We start from the raw sequence: 16,522 nt of genomic DNA on the forward strand, positions 1-16,522 counted from the left end.
ACAGCAGTCTTTGCTTAGAAAATACAGCAGAGAGTAACATTAGATTTAAAAAGGTTTTCTACATATTAACTACACAGAATACACATATTCTAAAATAAGCATAATCAGTATTCCTTATAAGATATATCTAAACATCAGGAATATCTAGAATTATTTAGAATCTAACTAGCATTAAACTAATTCTTTTAAAACTACGGCATGTCTGGCTCATGCTTTGTTCATTCATAATAGTTTACAGCTGTGCCAGCATTTAACAATCCATCAATCACAAGGGTCTTTCTGACCTTTCTGCCCTTTAGCTCGGCAGCTAGAGTCTAATTAACTCCAGCTTGCATTCCTTCATTCTGCTTGCAAAGTAAAAAGCTAGAATTCAAACACCACTTTTAAACCCCAGATTTTAACAGAATTAACCCTTCATATGATTTCTTATATATAATTTCTCAGAGTAAACACTTTCTTTGCCCATGGCCGCCTCAAAGGAAGATATGGGGGAGATACCACTGCCATAAATGGTATTCAGTGGTGACTAGTCAGAGGAACTATACCAAATGTCTGTAAACATAGAAGATGTAATGGGGCAATTTGATAAATTAAAGAGGATGAAATAGCCTGGACCGAATGGTATACATCCCACTCGGGCCAGACATCCCATTTGGTCCATCCCAACTAAACAACCCTCAGAGCTATTGTTAGTAATATGTAATTTATCTTAAAAATCAAGCATGGTACTGGAAGATTGGAGTGTGGCCAATGTAACGCCAATTTTTAAAAAGGGTTCTAGGGATGACCCGGGAGATTATAGAACGAAGAACAGGAGCCCTTGTAGGCACACTGACAAATCAGTCACAACAAGGATGACAAAAAAAGAGGGCTGCAGACGATGTACAAACTTGCACCTTTATTAAACATCCAGGACTCAAGAGTTGTTTTTCAGCCCTCGAGGGCCTTCCTCAGCAGTCTCTAAAACCATACATACAAATGAAAAAATAAAAATACATCTGACACAGTAGAAATACATAAAAAGGTATAGGTAGCATATGTCTTTAAAATCAATATGTTTCTCAATTACAAAGATAAAACAAACTACTATAATGATTATTATGTATAAATATAATTTAGGAGTATAATAATAATATTGATATCAAAACAGATACAAGTAACAAAATAAACATGTAATAAAAATAACTTGACAAATGTAAACATACAATATAAATATAATGGTCCAAATACATACAAAAAGAACATGGTAGTACCAATCCATACCTTTTGATTGGATGTATGTTGTTTGGCTGAACTCAAAATGTTGGTTAATGTACAATGTCTGAAACGGGGGGAACTATATATTAAAAACTTTTTGTAAGCAGAAGTGTTCTGTCTTTCTATTAAATATCAAGCAATCTGTTATGTTTTTTTTAATGAGGAAGCAGTGCTGTAGCTAAAAAGAGGACTGTATAAGAGATTGAACTGAAAAACGTATTTATTGGATAAAAAGGAAAGAATCAAGTTAAGACTGGGATAAACGACCTGTTGTCTTACTAGTATGGCTTGGTGTTTTCGTAAAAGAGTAAGAAAATAATAAATATCCTGTATAATAAAAAGCACCTCCAACATTCTGAAGCTGACTCTGTGGCACTGTGGCAGTGTAGGGTTCGTAAGTCTGTAGTTCAGCGTTTCATTGGCTCTCACTGTCCCCGCCCTCACCTTGAGGAAACGGAACGCTGCATAGTTGCCAAGCAAACAAATGTGATGTCACAGGAACGAAGAACCAATCAGACAGAACGGAACTTGGAGGAGGGAAGTGGAGTGGATTGAATCTCTAACAAACAATCATATACAGGGAGGTACGAACATCAGTGGAGGCAAATGCACAGAACGGAAGGGAAGACAAACATTTAATCACTTTGTCACTCAAACACATCATACACACACACATCACACACTCTCTCTCTCAGTCTCTCACATGAGCAACTGTATGTTGCATTCTCACGAGTAAGGAGCTCTTCTGATGTGATTGTTAAACTGATTGAAGGGCCTGAACAAGGAAAACTTTTACCACATTGTAACACAGTTTACACAAAAACTATTGTATATAAAGAAATCTTACACATGTAAACAACAATTATATTCAGAATACAACCGTGGAAACATTAATGGCAGGAACTCATTACATTGCTAGCGCCCGTTTCATTGCGTTAAGAAACGGGCCTTTTTTACTAGTATAAACTAAAGCCAACTGATAAATGTAACACTTTCAATCGGTGAAAAAATGGGGAGATAATAGAACTAAAGGTGAAACAGACAATAAATGTATAAAACAACTGCCACCAGAAGGTGGTATAGCCCAAGGTTAGTAACCTATATCTCTGAAGCAGTAAGAGTAAAAGTCCAAAGAAAAAAAGACGTACGTGTAGGTAACAAACAAGACCCATAGGACAAAATATGTGCATAGAGGATGTGTTTAAAACACTTTAAAGTGATATGAAAAGAAAATAGTTGTTGCCACTGTCTTCAACCAAAAGTGAGAATGTATGGCTGCACCGAACGAGGACGAGAGAGACCCGAATCCATATGACGAATGTACCGCAGTGCATAGCAGCATCAGGAATAGCTAAAAGATAGGGTAAAACTAATCCTAAAAATAAAAACTGTGCAGAGTAGTTATGAAAGATAAAAAAAGAAAGACCATCAACCAAAATCGCATTGAGAAGGTCAAAAAGAAAATGAAAAAAAATAGAAAAAAAAGTGGGAAAATAAAATGACACTCAGAAAAAAGAAAGGAAATGGAGAATATTACCGTACCTTGCTATATGTATAAATAAACACCAAGTACAGTGCTTGGACTCTTTGGAGTACCAACTTGAAAAAGAGTAAAGAACCAAAACTGGCCGTTTTATACTGTAAAATGTCCAGACATCACTGCATGATATAAGTGACGTGTAAGGGATGCTTACTCCTAAAGAATGAGGAACTTATCCAATTTATCATTAAACTTGAACAATGATTTATCAAAATCTTTAAATGACTGTAATTTCTGTTTTTGTTCTTCCAATTTCAATATATTAGCTTCAGTTTTCCCTTGCAATGTCTGAATCAGTAATAACATTAGGTCTAGAGAGCATTGATTTAATATACTATTGGACACAAACTGCTCATCAACGGGAAATACTTTTGGGCTGCATTGCATTTGCAAGCCCCTTGGAATTAATTCTTGCTTACAGTACTCAACAAGTGAAGCACTATGCATCTCCCATCTGATTAGTGCCTTGATGTCCTCCAATAACTCTGACCATTGCGAATTGTCACACCATTCAGTGGAAAATTAAGATAAAGCTGGAGTTTGAAGTATAGTTGAATGCTCTTCCACTGAAAATCTAAGACTGCTTTTCCATAATTGAGTCATATTTTTCACACTGCTTGTATACACACACACACACACTCTATTTTGTGGAAGAAACAAATAGGACAATCCCGAATATAAATATTTCTTTGCTCCCATGACTGCATCAGAAAGCCCACTTGAAGTCAGTTTCAATAGAGGAAATTTGCAGGGCAGCAATGTGGTTATCAATCCATGCATTCACATCCCACTAACTGCTTAGAAGAAGAATCCTGACATTACAGTTGATTTGGTCAGTCAGTTTTACAGGATTTATTTGGGGTCTAGAATCCAGTACTACCTCCAGGCCCATTTTGTTTCTATTGTAGGCTGACTTAAAAAAAAAAAAAAAAAAGGGTCTAGGCCTTAGCCTGCTGTAGGCTTTGTTTTTCCCTCCTTGTTTTTGTTTCTGACAGCCTGGTAGCAAGGGATCCCTCCTATGTGTACATGTAGTGTCCTGCTTGTTCTTGGAGAAAATGAAGTTACTCACCTATAGTAGGTGTTCTCTGAGGGACAGCAGGACACATATTTCCACATACCCACCTCCCCTAGGAGTTGTACTGTTAGCTCTTGTACTAGACTGGCTGATCCTGCGCAGCAGCAGGGGATGGGAAATCGCATGCATGATGGCAGTTCCAAAGGATTCTGGAAAGAAGCTGGGATATTGATCTGTGCTGGGCTCTGTCGGATGATATCACCCATATGTGCGAATATGTGTTCTGCTGTCCTCGGAGAACACCTGCTATAGGTGAGCAACTTTGCTTTAGTTCATGTTTTATGTATATATACCATACATGCCAAAACATATTTTGTGTTGAAAGCCGCTACTGTTATTTATTTTTAGTTACATTTGTACCCCGCGCTTTTCCCCACTCATGGCAGGCTCAATACGGCTAACGTGCTTTTTTTGTTGAATGCAGGTGTGCAAAATATTTAAATGGCTTAATAATGAGCTAGTGCGATTTTATGTATTTTACTTTAAATAATTTAATGTTGGAGACTGCTGAAGTTATACTTTCTATTTTTAATAGGCTATGAATTGTCTTAAGGTCTTTGCAATCCACAAATAGAACTAAATAAGTAAAAGGCTATATATTAAGACTGCTGAACCAGGAGAGAGATTTAATGCTCATTCCTACAGTGAGTGTCCTGGCCTCCAGATTCCCAGCCCTCAAAGTGCCCCCTCCCAGCATATAACACGTTCTCCTCCAGGGACCGGCAGCTTGACTTTTACAGCTATTCTGGTGCTGCTGACCATGACACATCCTTAGTTGGTGCCAGAACAATGCTGGAAGTTAGGCTGGAGAAGCTAAGACTGACTTCATATCAGGTAGAGAGCTAGGAGGATTGAAAATTGAGAGGGAAAGTGTCCATGGAGATATGGATTATTTATGCCTGTGCCATAAAAACACACTGTATTGAGCAGACTTGTTGTATTAAATGAATCAGAGTTGTGAATTTGCCCTCCTGTGTTACAGTTACATCTTCATCTGCAGTTTCTTCTTACTCTGCGGCAACAGTTATTGTAGCAGTAGTGGAAGGAAGAGGACTTGCCAGAGGTGAAATAGGAATGGCTAGCATCGATTTAAAAAATCCTGAGGTGATACTGTCCCAGTTTGCAGACAATACAACATATGCTAAGGTAAAACTGGTTATTCTCGGATCATATGTAAAGTTTTGAATTGTGATATGGAAAATTAACAGGTTAAAATTGCTGTTCAAAAATATCTTTGGACTGTAAGAAGTTGATATGGCATTTGAAAATATTAGCATTACACACTGCTGTGAAACTTTGGGCTAGCTTAGACATTCCTAAACCTAGTAATCTAGTAGATAACGACAGATAAGGTCAGCATGGCCCGTTCTAGACTGTCCAGTAAGATGGCTAGATTTGTATATGCTGTTCCTTGAAGGTTACTCTTCTGTGCCATTGTTTAGGGTTGAACCTGCCAATCTATGCAGGTTATACCCCTCTGTCTTACTCTGAAGGTCATTTAAGATTTTCTTTGATTACATCCTCTTGTTATATAGGGATCATCTGTTTTTATCCCATACCTTTTTGAGTTCTGTTGCTGTTTTGATTTTTTTTTTTTTTTTTTGGGGGGGGGGGGGGGGGGGGGGGGTAATGTTGGTGAGTGTTTAGACCAGGAGGGGTTTGTCAAGGGAGGTTGTGACTTTGGAGCAGGGGGAGGATTAGGCTCGGGGAGATGGGGGTGGGGGAGGGGTACACTGCTACTGCAGTATGTTATTTATTTTTGATTGGGCTAGCACTTTGTTTTATACTATCTCCTAATTTGTGTGATATGGTGCCCATCTGGGTAAGTGTCTTTCTGCATAGTAAAGGCAGGGCAGGTGCTGTGCACACCCTCTGCATTTGCTGCACAGATTTTGCACCTAATTCATGGTGAGTACAAAAACTTACCACACTTGAGTAAAAGGACATCTGTTACCTGTTCAAGTTTAGAACGGTATATTAATTAGTCCTACATAAATGAATAGAGCCGCTGAATATCACTCATAAAGTAAGTGAATATTGCTCCTTACACGTTCATTCTTATTGTTTATGAGGGTTTACTATACTGCCTTATCTGGCATAGAGGTCCAGGCAATTTATAATGTAAAATAAGTTAAGAAAGGAGATCCATTGTAATGATTTAGCATGACTGTTCCATATGAATTCATTATCATTAAATGCTTGTCCCAGCTAATGGGAAATCAGTTTATATTTTTATAACATAATTCCTTATCGTCTGTGCTAGACTAGTCCAAACAAGTGGGTTATGTCACCCTGCCGGCAGATGGAGCCAGAGAAAACCAGCTCAGAGCTGATTTCACTTCCCTTATAGGATGTTGCCATCAACTCCTTAGTATTTTTCTGGCTTGAGCAGATGGTGCAGATAATGTGGCCTGGTGCAGCAACTATAAGTAGGCTGAATATGCTACTCCTAGGAAGGTTGTAGACCCAGATTCCTGGAAGAGCATAGATCGAATTTTGGGGCACTGTGGACAATGGGTGTTCCTACTTTGGCAGCACTTCAGGTTCCACTTTGAGCCCATCCTAGCCCTAATCTGTGTCTCTGCGCAGAAGAAACCACAGGTTGACCTTGACAGCGATTAGGGTGCTAGAGCATTCCACTGACTGGAGCAAGAGGAAGAAGAGACAAAGGGAGACTGCCTTCTTAGAACAGGATAATGCCTAAGTGGGGAGGTTGTTTGAGAGAGAAAAGCTGATGACCCTTATTTGCTAAGGTTTGATCTCTGGGTAGCTCTTGGATTGGCTATGAGAGACTGTAATCTGTAGGGGGATCCTATATGCTTTGGTGGTCATTAGCCTCAAGCTGAGTTACCTGATTATAGCCTTAAGGTGGCCAGGAACGAGGGTTTTATATTTTCTTCTTGGTGAAGAGAAGAGTAAGGTGTTGGGTTTGGTGGGGGGGGGGGGGGGGGGGGGGTCCTTTTCTTATAAAACCAAAATTAGAGGGAAGCACAGCATTCAGAGTTTTCCATGCTAGGAAGATTTGAGGGTCTTTTTTTTTTTTTTTTTTGTAAGTTTTTAATAAGGTACATTATTCAAAAACACACACCATCAATATCAGCTTACAGCAGCGTTTACAACTGGTTAAGTAACAACAATGTAATTATCTTTTTATTTAATGCAACCCCCCTCCTCTCCCCCCCCCCCCCCCACCAACCCCCCATCCATCCCTTAATGCTTTACTTTCTATTAAACAAGCAAATAACTACCACATCGTGGTTTGGTGGAGTTCCTTATAGCAATACAAACAACAGTCAAAGCCATACCAGAACTGAGCACCAGGTATCACTGAGATATTTATGGACTCACATTAAGGACCCAGCAACGAGCCCTATGGGGCATAGCTGACCAAAATGGCACCCATATTGCCTGATTTTGTGAGTTGATTACGACCCGCTCTCAAGTGCTTCATGACCATAATGGTATAAAACAAATTGCGCCACTGAGTTAAATTAGGAGGCTCCAGTTCTCTCCAGTTGATCAAAATGGCCTTGCAAGCCTATGTAAACATAAATTCCTTGTCACTAGCAGCAGATGAATCCAGGACGGTGGGTTAAGTCTGCCTACCAGCAGGTGGAGATAGAGATAAACTAAAGGCAGTGATGCCAGACGGCCAGCCCCTTCCTCAGTCAGTATGTCTCTATCTCCAGCAGGTGGTGGATGGCTTTTTCTCCAGCTCCTGGATCCAAGGCTTTTGAGGGTGCTCCTGGGCCAGTGGCCAGTTTGAGCCAGGGGTGGCGGACTGCTGGTGTCCCCTTTGGCAGCATACTCAATTGCTGAGTCCCTGTTGCACCTCAAGTTCCCTCTGAACAGGCTTTAGCTGTTCCTTTCCTTCCCTGTTTCTTCCTGCCTCCTCACTTAAATAAAAAGAGAAACAGAGAAGCACAGGGGAGTGTTCTTTTTTTTTTTACTGAGAGCAGTTTTGGGTTTCTGCTGTCCGAGTCCTCTTTTCTGTTGTCTGCTTGTCTGAGCCTGCCTCACAGTGTAGTCAGAGAGTTTTCTTTTTCGGCTCAGCTGTCAGTTCACGCACTTTCCCAGTCCGGGGTAAGTTCTGCAGGGTTCCTGTTCTTGGGTGGGTGATGGCAGTGGAGGTGGTCAAACGGTGTTCCCGATGGGGGAAACGGTGTTCGGCGGCAGGCCTTTGCAGTGCGGGATGCACTGATTTGCCGGGACTCGATGGAGCGGTGGCCCTCCCTGAGATTGTGCTTTCCCGCCTGGAGCCTGGCGATTCTCGTGCCATTTTGCGAGCGGTCGCGGAGCCGGCTCCAGTAGCGGTTTTGGGTAAAACTTCTGCTACACTGGTAGAGGAGTCTGGGGACGGCTGGCACTGTGGCCGGTGGTGCGGGGGTCTTGGCGGCGACCTCCTCCGTTGCGGTGGAGGGGTTTTCGCAGGAGTTTGTTTTGTTACTCCATCAGGCGTTTTTCTTGAAGAGGGCCCTGCCCCCCCTCACACGGCAGCGGCGGTGGCTTTAGCTTAGGCCATTGATCCTCTCAGGGGGTCTGGGAATAACCAAGAGTTTTTGGGTTTTTCCCCAGAGGATTTCTTCTCCCTTAAAAAGCCTAGGCTTTCTTTGGGGTCTGAGGAGGGGTCCTTTATTCACTCGCTTGCACCCCCCTTGGTGGTGGCTCTCTCGGAGCAGACGGGGATTGAGGACGCGGAGAACGGTGTCCTCACTGACCAACCAGAGGATTCCTTCGCTGTGAGAATTTTCCATAAGGAGGAGTTATCCTACTTTACCTCTCAGGCACTGCAAGACCTGAATATAGAAAACCCGGAGGTTGCAGCTTCTCAGGCGGTCAACCCCAAGATGGCTAGTACCAGACGGCCTTCTAAGGCCTTTCCGGTGCATAAAGCTATTGAAGAGTTGATTTCGGCCCAATGGGCGGATCCGGATGGGGGATTGAAAGTGGCCAGGGCTATGGCCCGGCTGTATCTGGTTTCAGCGGATAGTTTGGGCTATCATAGCTGTTCCTCCTCATGAGAGGTGCACAGGGCGGTACTCCATCTTCTTTGGGGTACCAAAGAAAGGAGGGGCTTTTCGGCCTATTCTCGATCTCAGAAAAGTAAACCAACTTTTGTGGGTTCATCACTTCTGCATGGAGATGTTGAGGGCAGTTATTGCTGCTGTTCAACCAGGCGAGTTTTTGGCGGCTCTCGATTTGAAGGAAACTTACCTTCACATTCCCATTTGGCAGCCCTATCAGCGATTTGTCCAATTTGCAGTGCTAGGTCAGCACTTCCAGTTTCGGGCCCTTCCTTTCGGGATGGCCACTGCCCCATGCACTTTTTCCAAGGTAATGGTGATGGTGGCGGCGTTCCTGCGGAAGGAGGGGATTCGCGTACATTCATATCTCTACGACTGGCTGATTCGAGCGACTACTGCAGACAAGAGTCGAGTGGTCACCGACCGAGTGGTTGCGGTGTTGCAATCCTTAGGTTGGGTGGTCAATCTGGACAAGAGTCACCTGGTGCCTACTCAGTCATTCAGTCTCGGAGTCCAATTCGATATGAAGCGGGGGAAGGTGTTTCTCCCCAAGGGACGAAGGATCAAACAGCTTCCTCAGGTGAGGTCCTTGTTGACTGGTCACGCTCCCCGAGTGAGGTACTATGTTTAGCTCCTTGGTTCCATGACTGCGACCTTGGAGGTCATTCCATGGGCAAGGGCTCACATGCGGCCTCATCAGAATTCAGATGGTCCCCAATGTCACCAGATTATCAACGAATATTTGGACATCCAGTTTCCTGTTCATCCTGAGAGGTTATAATCAGGCTAGCATGATTCCTATGCTAGAACATACTCGGGCATTATTACATAGAGTACCTTACCTCTCTCCTTGATGGGCAGGATCGCCCATTATAAGATGGTGGGGCTTGTCAAAGTGGTTATATGTATTACAAACTGCCCCAAGTCTTTTTTTTTTTTTTTTTAATTTTTTTATTTGTACCCCGCACTTTTTCCCACTCATGGCAGGCTCAATGCGGCAGGCAATGGAGGGTTAAGTGACTTGCCCAGAGTCACAAGGAGCTGCCTGGGCCGGGAATCGAACTCAGTTCCTCAGTTCCCCAGGACCAAAGTCCACCACCCTAACCACTAGGCCACTCCTCCACTATACTATAGCCTTGTCCCAGTCGGAGTCTTTAGCTCCATTTCAGCCTTGTCCCAGTCGGAGTCTTCAGCTGTTCCTGGCCTTGACTCCATCGGGCCACCACCAAAGGACTGTAAAAGAGTCACTCTCCACCCTGACTTGTTCGGTCACCCCAAGGGCATTGAGCTATTCCCTGGCCTTGATTTGGTCAGGCCAGTCCTAATGGGCTCTTTTAAGAGCCACTCTCTGGTTTAGTCTCTGCTGGGGCGTGACTCACCTGTCACCAGCTGGGGCCCACCTACTGTAGCCTTCGGATTGGGTAGGCAGCGTAAACCTGACTGCTGCCCAAGGGTTCAGCTACCCCGAACAGTGACAGGGAGCTTCTAGCAACTTATAGTTAAAGCAATTTTTTATTGAGCATCAGCAAAAATCCAGTACAACACAAAATAGGCAGAGTAAAACATTAGCTTCTATCAACTTATAAAATTCAGAGGTGAACCTATCGGGAACTGCTGCCTTGTTCAATTTCAGAGAGTGAATTCCTGTTTTGTTCTTTTAATTGAATAATTATATTCTATACAACTCAAAATAGTGTACAAAGAAAATGCAAGACTATACATAGAATCAAAGTAATAACCTCATTATTAGCAACATGCACATATAATGGGAGTGGAAGAGTAGCCTAGTGGTTAGATCTCCTGTCTTCACATCCAGAGATGGCCGGTTCAAATCCTACTGCTGCTCCCTGTGATCCTGTGCAAATCGCTAAACACTGTATTGCCTCAGGTACAAACCTAGACTGTGAGCCCTCCAGGGACAGAGAAATACTCAGTGTACCTGAATGTAACTCACCTGGTGATACTACAGAAAAAGGTGTGAGCAAAATCCAAGTAAATAATGAGGAAACTCAATAACAATCCAGCAAGTATAAGAACTAAACTTAATAATCAAATAAGAAAAAGAAAAGAAAAAGACATAGCCCAGTCACGTTTTCAGGATATCCACAATGAATATTCATGAGATTTGCATGCAGTAGGGTGCCTCCAGGACCTGATATAGCCTAGATACAATGGAACCCAATTTAACTATCCTCACCTGAAGTAATAAAAAAAAAATATTAAGGAAATCAAACTTGATCTTTAAGAAATGTTTCTAAATAGGCAGGGTCCAAAAAAAGTATATCTATTTTCTTTATATGCGACAAGACATTTAGAAGGAAAATGTAAATAGAAATATGTACCTTCAGCTAGAAACTTAGGCTTCAGCTGTAGAAATGCTTTCCTACATAACTGAATAGCTCTTGCTACATCAGGAAACTATTGTACTGCTTGGCGACAAAAAAATAAATGTTTCTTAGGAAAATAAGCTTTAAAGACAACCTGTTTTTACTCTTCTGTTTAAAAAGTAACTAACAAAAAGTAACTAACAAAGTGTACTTTTTTTTAAGTTATCAAACCATGAGAGGATTCTAAAAATTTAGATAAATCCAAACTATCAGGAGAGGTAGTTAAGTCATGGACACCTTCTTCATTAACTACCTTGCTACCTCTGGGCAAATAGAAAATATCCAAAACATCCAGTGAATCTGGATGGGTGAACATCTTTAAAAGTTCCAGAGGAGCAAGGTAGGGAGTTACTAGAAAGTTTAAAATCCTCAAATTGCTTGCCCTTGACTTGTTCTCCAAAAATTCCAATCTAGCATGCACTACTAAACTGTCTTTTCTCCGAGGACAAGCAGGCTGCTTGTTCTCACTGATGGGTTGACGTCCTCGGCAGCCCCCTCCATCGGAAAGTTTACTAGCAAAGGCCTTTGCTAGTCCTCGCGCGCCCATGCGCACCGCGCATGCGCGGCCGTCTTCCCGCCCGAAACCGGCTCGAGCCGGCCAGTCTTCTTTCGTCCGCGCTCGGTACGGTCGTGTTACGCCGTTCGTGCCCCAGAGAGTCGACCTCGCGCGTCCTTTTCGACGTGTTTTTTCATTCTTTTTTCTCAAAAAAGTTCGGGAAGCGCTCCGGAAGTGTTCCGGAAGACCCTTTCGGGTTTTCTGCCCTTCCCGTATTTCTCAGTTTTTTGCCCCGTAAGTTTTCTTTCGTTGTCGGGGTAGGCCTCTTTTGGCCTCGGTCGAGATTTTCTCCCTCTAAATTTTGGTGCTTCAATTTTCGCCATTTCGGCTTTTGATTTCGCCGGCGTGATTTTTCCGCCCATGACATTGAAGCCTTCCAGCGGCTTCAAGAAGTGCACCCAGTGCGCCCGGGTAATCTCGCTCACTGATAGGCACTCTGCGTGTCTTCAGTGTCTAGGGGCCCAGCACCGCCCTCAGAACTGCAGTCTGTGTTCCCTGTTACAAAGGCGGACTCAGGTAGCGAGATTAGCCCAGTGGAACGTTTTGTTCTCGGGCTCTTCGTCGACATCGGCACCGGAGGCATCGAGTGCATCGACGTCGTCAGCGTCCGGACCATCTTCCTTGGCTGCCGCTCCATCGACTGCATCGAGGCATCGGACCTCTGCATCGGCGCCGAGGCATCGGGCGACTGTATCGACGTCGGTGGTACCGAGACTTCGTCTGCTGATGTCGTCGGACGGAGGTGCATCTTCAGGAGTGCAGGTGAGGGCTGTCCATTCCCCTGCTGGTGGCGGTGAGCCTTCGGGTGGGTCTCCTCCTACCCTGAGGGCTCCTGCGGTACAGCCACCCCGGGATCGACCCTCTTCGGTCTCGGCCCCGAGGAAGCGACGGATGGATTCTACGTCCTCCTCGTCGGTGCCGGGGAGCTCCGGTGACATGCTTCGGAAGAAGTCGAAGAAGCATCGACACCGGTCTCCTCCCCATGTCGGCACCGAGAGCTCTGGGTTGCCGAGGGATTCGGCACCCAGCAGGCATCGGCACCGAGAGGACCGCTCACCCTCTGTTCAGGAGGTGTCGATGCGCTCCACTCTGGACAGCCCGGAACAGCCTCCTCGCCCGGAACAGGTTCTGACGTCGACGCCTGCATCGACCTCTCAGCCTTTCTCTGCAGCCGCTCTAAACGAGAGCCTCCGGGCCGTTCACCCAGAGATTCTGGGAGAGCTGTTGCGCCCTACCCCTCCGGTACCGGCGGTGCTTGCGCCTCCGGTACCGTCGAGCGTGGCGCCGGCTGGCCCATCGCCCAGGTTGAGGTCCCCGACGTCGGTACCGCGTGCGGTGCCGACCGCGGCCACCTCCCGGGAAGGCTCCCCGACTACGTCGGCGGAGGGAGCTTCGCCGATGCGGGCGAGGGAGTCTACCTCTCGACGCCCCCACCGTGGACGGGGTTCCACCGAGTCGAGCAGGGCGAGGTTGCAGACACAGGTTCGTGAACTTGTGTCTGACACCGAGGGTGAGGCCTCGTGGGAGGAAGAGGAAGATCCCAGATATTTCTCTGACGAGGAGTCTGAGGGTCTTCCTTCTGATCCCACTCCCTCTCCTGAGAGACAGCTTTCTCCTCCCGAGAGTCTGTCTTTTGCTTCCTTTGTCCGGGAGATGTCTACGGCCATCCCCTTCCCGGTGGTTGTGGAGGACGAGCCCAGGGCTGAAATGTTTGAGCTCCTGGACTATCCTTCTCCACCTAAGGAAGCGTCCACTGTTCCCTTGCACCATGTCCTGAAAAAGACATTGCTTGCGAACTGGACCAAGCCATTAAGTAATCCCCACATTCCCAAGAAGATCGAGTCCCAGTACCGGATCCATGGGGACCCAGAGCTGATGCGCACTCAGTTGCCTCATGACTCTGGAGTTGTGGATTTGGCCCTAAAGAAGGCTAAGAGTTCTAGGGAGCATGCTTCGGCGCCCCCGGGCAAAGACCCTAGAACCTTAGACTCCTTTGGGAGGAAGGCCTACCATTCTTCTATGCTCGTGGCCAAGATCCAGTCTTACCAGCTCTACACGAGCATACACATGCGGAACAATGTGCGGCAGTTGGCGGGCTTGGTTGATGCTCTTCCCCCTGAGCAAGCCAAGCCTTTTCAGGAGGTGGTCAGGCAGCTGAAGGCGTGCAGAAAATTCCTGGCCAGAGGAGTTTATGACACTTTTGATGTTGCGTCCAGGGCCGCTGCTCAAGGTGTGGTGATGCGCAGGCTCTCATGGCTGCGTGCCGCCGACCTGGAGAATAGACTCCAGCAGCGGATTGCGGACTCGCCTTGCCGTGCGGACAACATTTTGGAGAAAAAGTCGAGCAGGTGGTAGAGTCTCTCCACCAGCGGGACACCGCATTCGACAAGTTCTCCCGCCGGCAGCCTTCAGCCTCTACCTCTACAGGTAGAAGATTTTTCGGGGGAAGGAAGACTGGTCCCTATGCTTCTGGTAAGCGTAGGTACAATCCTCCTTCCCGACAGCCTGCGGCCCAGGCTAAGCCCCAGCGCGCTCGCTCTCGTCAGCAGCGTGCGCCTCAGCAAGGCCCCGCGGCTCCCCAGCAAAAGCAAGGGGCGAGCTTTTGACTGGCTCCAGCAGAGCATAGCCGACATCCAAGTGTCAGTGCCGGGCGACCTGCCGGTCGGGGGGAGGTTGAAAGCTTTTCACCAAAGGTGGCCTCTCATAACCTCCGATCAGTGGGTTCTGCAAATAGTCCGGCAAGGATACACCCTCAATTTGGCCTCAAAACCTCCAAATTGTCCACCGGGAGCTCAGTCTTACAGCTTCCAGCACAAGCAGGTACTTGCAGAGGAACTCTCCGCCCTTCTCAGCGCCAATGCGGTCGAGCCCGTGCCATCCGGGCAAGAAGGGCTGGGATTCTATTCCAGGTACTTCCTTGTGGAAAAGAAAACAGGGGGGATGCGTCCCATCCTAGACCTAAGGGCCCTGAACAAATATCTCGTAAAAGAAAAGTTCAGGATGCTTTCCCTGGGCACCCTTCTCCCCATGATTCAGCAAAACGATTGGCTATGCTCTCTGGACTTGAAGGATGCCTACACTCACATCCCGATACTGCCAGCTCACAGACAGTATCTGCGATTTCAGCTGGGCACACGCCACTTCCAGTACTGTGTGCTACCCTTTGGGCTCGCCTCTGCGCCCAGGGTGTTCACAAAGTGCCTAGCTGTGGTAGCAGTGGCACTTCGCAGGCTGGGGGTGCACGTGTTCCCATATCTCGACGATTGGCTGGTGAAGAACACATCCGAGGCAGGAGCCCTGCAGTCCATGCAGATGACTATTCGCCTACTGGAGCTACTGGGGTTTGTGATAAATTATCCAAAGTCCCATCTTCTCCCAATGCAGAGACTCGAATTCATAGGAGCTCTGCTGGATTCTCGGACGGCTCGCGCCTATCTCCCAGAGACGAGAGCCAACAACTTGTTGTCCCTCGTCTCGCGGGTGCGAGCGTCCCAGCAGATCACAGCTCGGCAGATGTTGAGATTGCTGGGCCACATGGCCTCCACAGTTCATGTGACTCCCATGGCCCGCCTTCACATGAGATCTGCTCAATGGACCCTAGCCTCCCAGTGGTATCAGGCCGCTGGGGGTCTAGAGGACGTGATCCACCTGTCCACGAGTTTTCTCAAATCCCTGTATTGGTGGACGATCTGCTCCAATTTGACTCTGGGACGTCCCTTCCAAATTCCTCAGCCACAAAAAGTGCTGACCACGGATGTGTCCCTCCTGGGATGGGGAGCTCATGTCGATGGGCTTCACACCCAAGGAAGCTGGTCCCTCCAGGAACGCGATCTGCAGATCAATCTTCTGGAGTTACGAGCGATCTGGAACGCTCTGAAGGCTTTCAGAGATCGGCTGTCTCACCAAATTATCCAAATTCAGACAGACAACCAGGTTGCGATGTATTATGTCAACAAGCAGGGGGGCACCGGATCTCGCCCCCTGTGTCAGGAAGCCGTCAGCATGTGGCTCTGGGCTCGCCGTCACAGCATGGTGCTCCAAGCCACATATCTGGCAGGCGTAAACAACAGTCTGGCCGACAGGTTGAGCAGGATTATGCAACCTCACGAGTGGTCGCTCAATTCCCGTGTGGTACGACAGATCTTCCAGGTGTGGGGCACCCCCTTGGTAGATCTCTTCGCATCTCGAGTGAACCACAAAGTCCCTCAGTTCTGTTCCAGGCTTCAGGCCCACGGCAGACTGGCATCGGATGCCTTCCTCCTGGACTGGGGGGAGGGTCTGCTGTATGCTTATCCTCCCATACCTCTGGTGGGGAAGACTTTGTTGAAACTCAAGCAAGACCGAGGCACCATGATTCTGATTGCTCCTTTTTGGCCGCGTCAGATCTGGTTCCCTCTTCTTCTGGAATTGTCCTCCGAAGAACCGTGGAGATTGGAGTGTTTTCCGACCCTCATCACACAGGACGAAGGGGCGCTTCTGCATCCCAACCTCCAGTCGCTGGCTCTTACGGCCTGGATGTTGAGGGCGTAGACTTTGCCTCTTTGGGTCTGTCAGAGGGTGTCTCTCGCATCTTGCTTGCTTCCAGGAAAGATTCCACTAAGAGAAGTTACTTCTTCCATTGGAGGAGGTTTGCCGTCTGGTGTGACAGCAAGGCCCTAGATCCTCGCTCTTGTCCTACACAGA

General features: G+C 46.5%; 1 protein-coding gene across 1 annotated transcript in view; it reads left to right on the forward strand.

Moving 5' to 3' along the window:
- MSH4 (mutS homolog 4) overlaps positions 1–16,522 on the forward strand; it is a 183,149-nt gene that overhangs the window by 25,884 nt on the left and 140,743 nt on the right. Inside the window, exon 3 of the mRNA XM_030205714.1 lies at positions 4,855–5,018. Within this exon, the coding sequence (XP_030061574.1) occupies positions 4,855–5,018 (164 nt within the window). The remainder of the gene's footprint in view (positions 1–4,854; positions 5,019–16,522) is intronic.

The sequence above is a fragment of the Microcaecilia unicolor genome, chromosome 6, assembly GCF_901765095.1.
Source record: "Microcaecilia unicolor chromosome 6, aMicUni1.1, whole genome shotgun sequence".
Taxonomy (NCBI): Eukaryota; Metazoa; Chordata; class Amphibia; order Gymnophiona; family Siphonopidae; genus Microcaecilia; species Microcaecilia unicolor.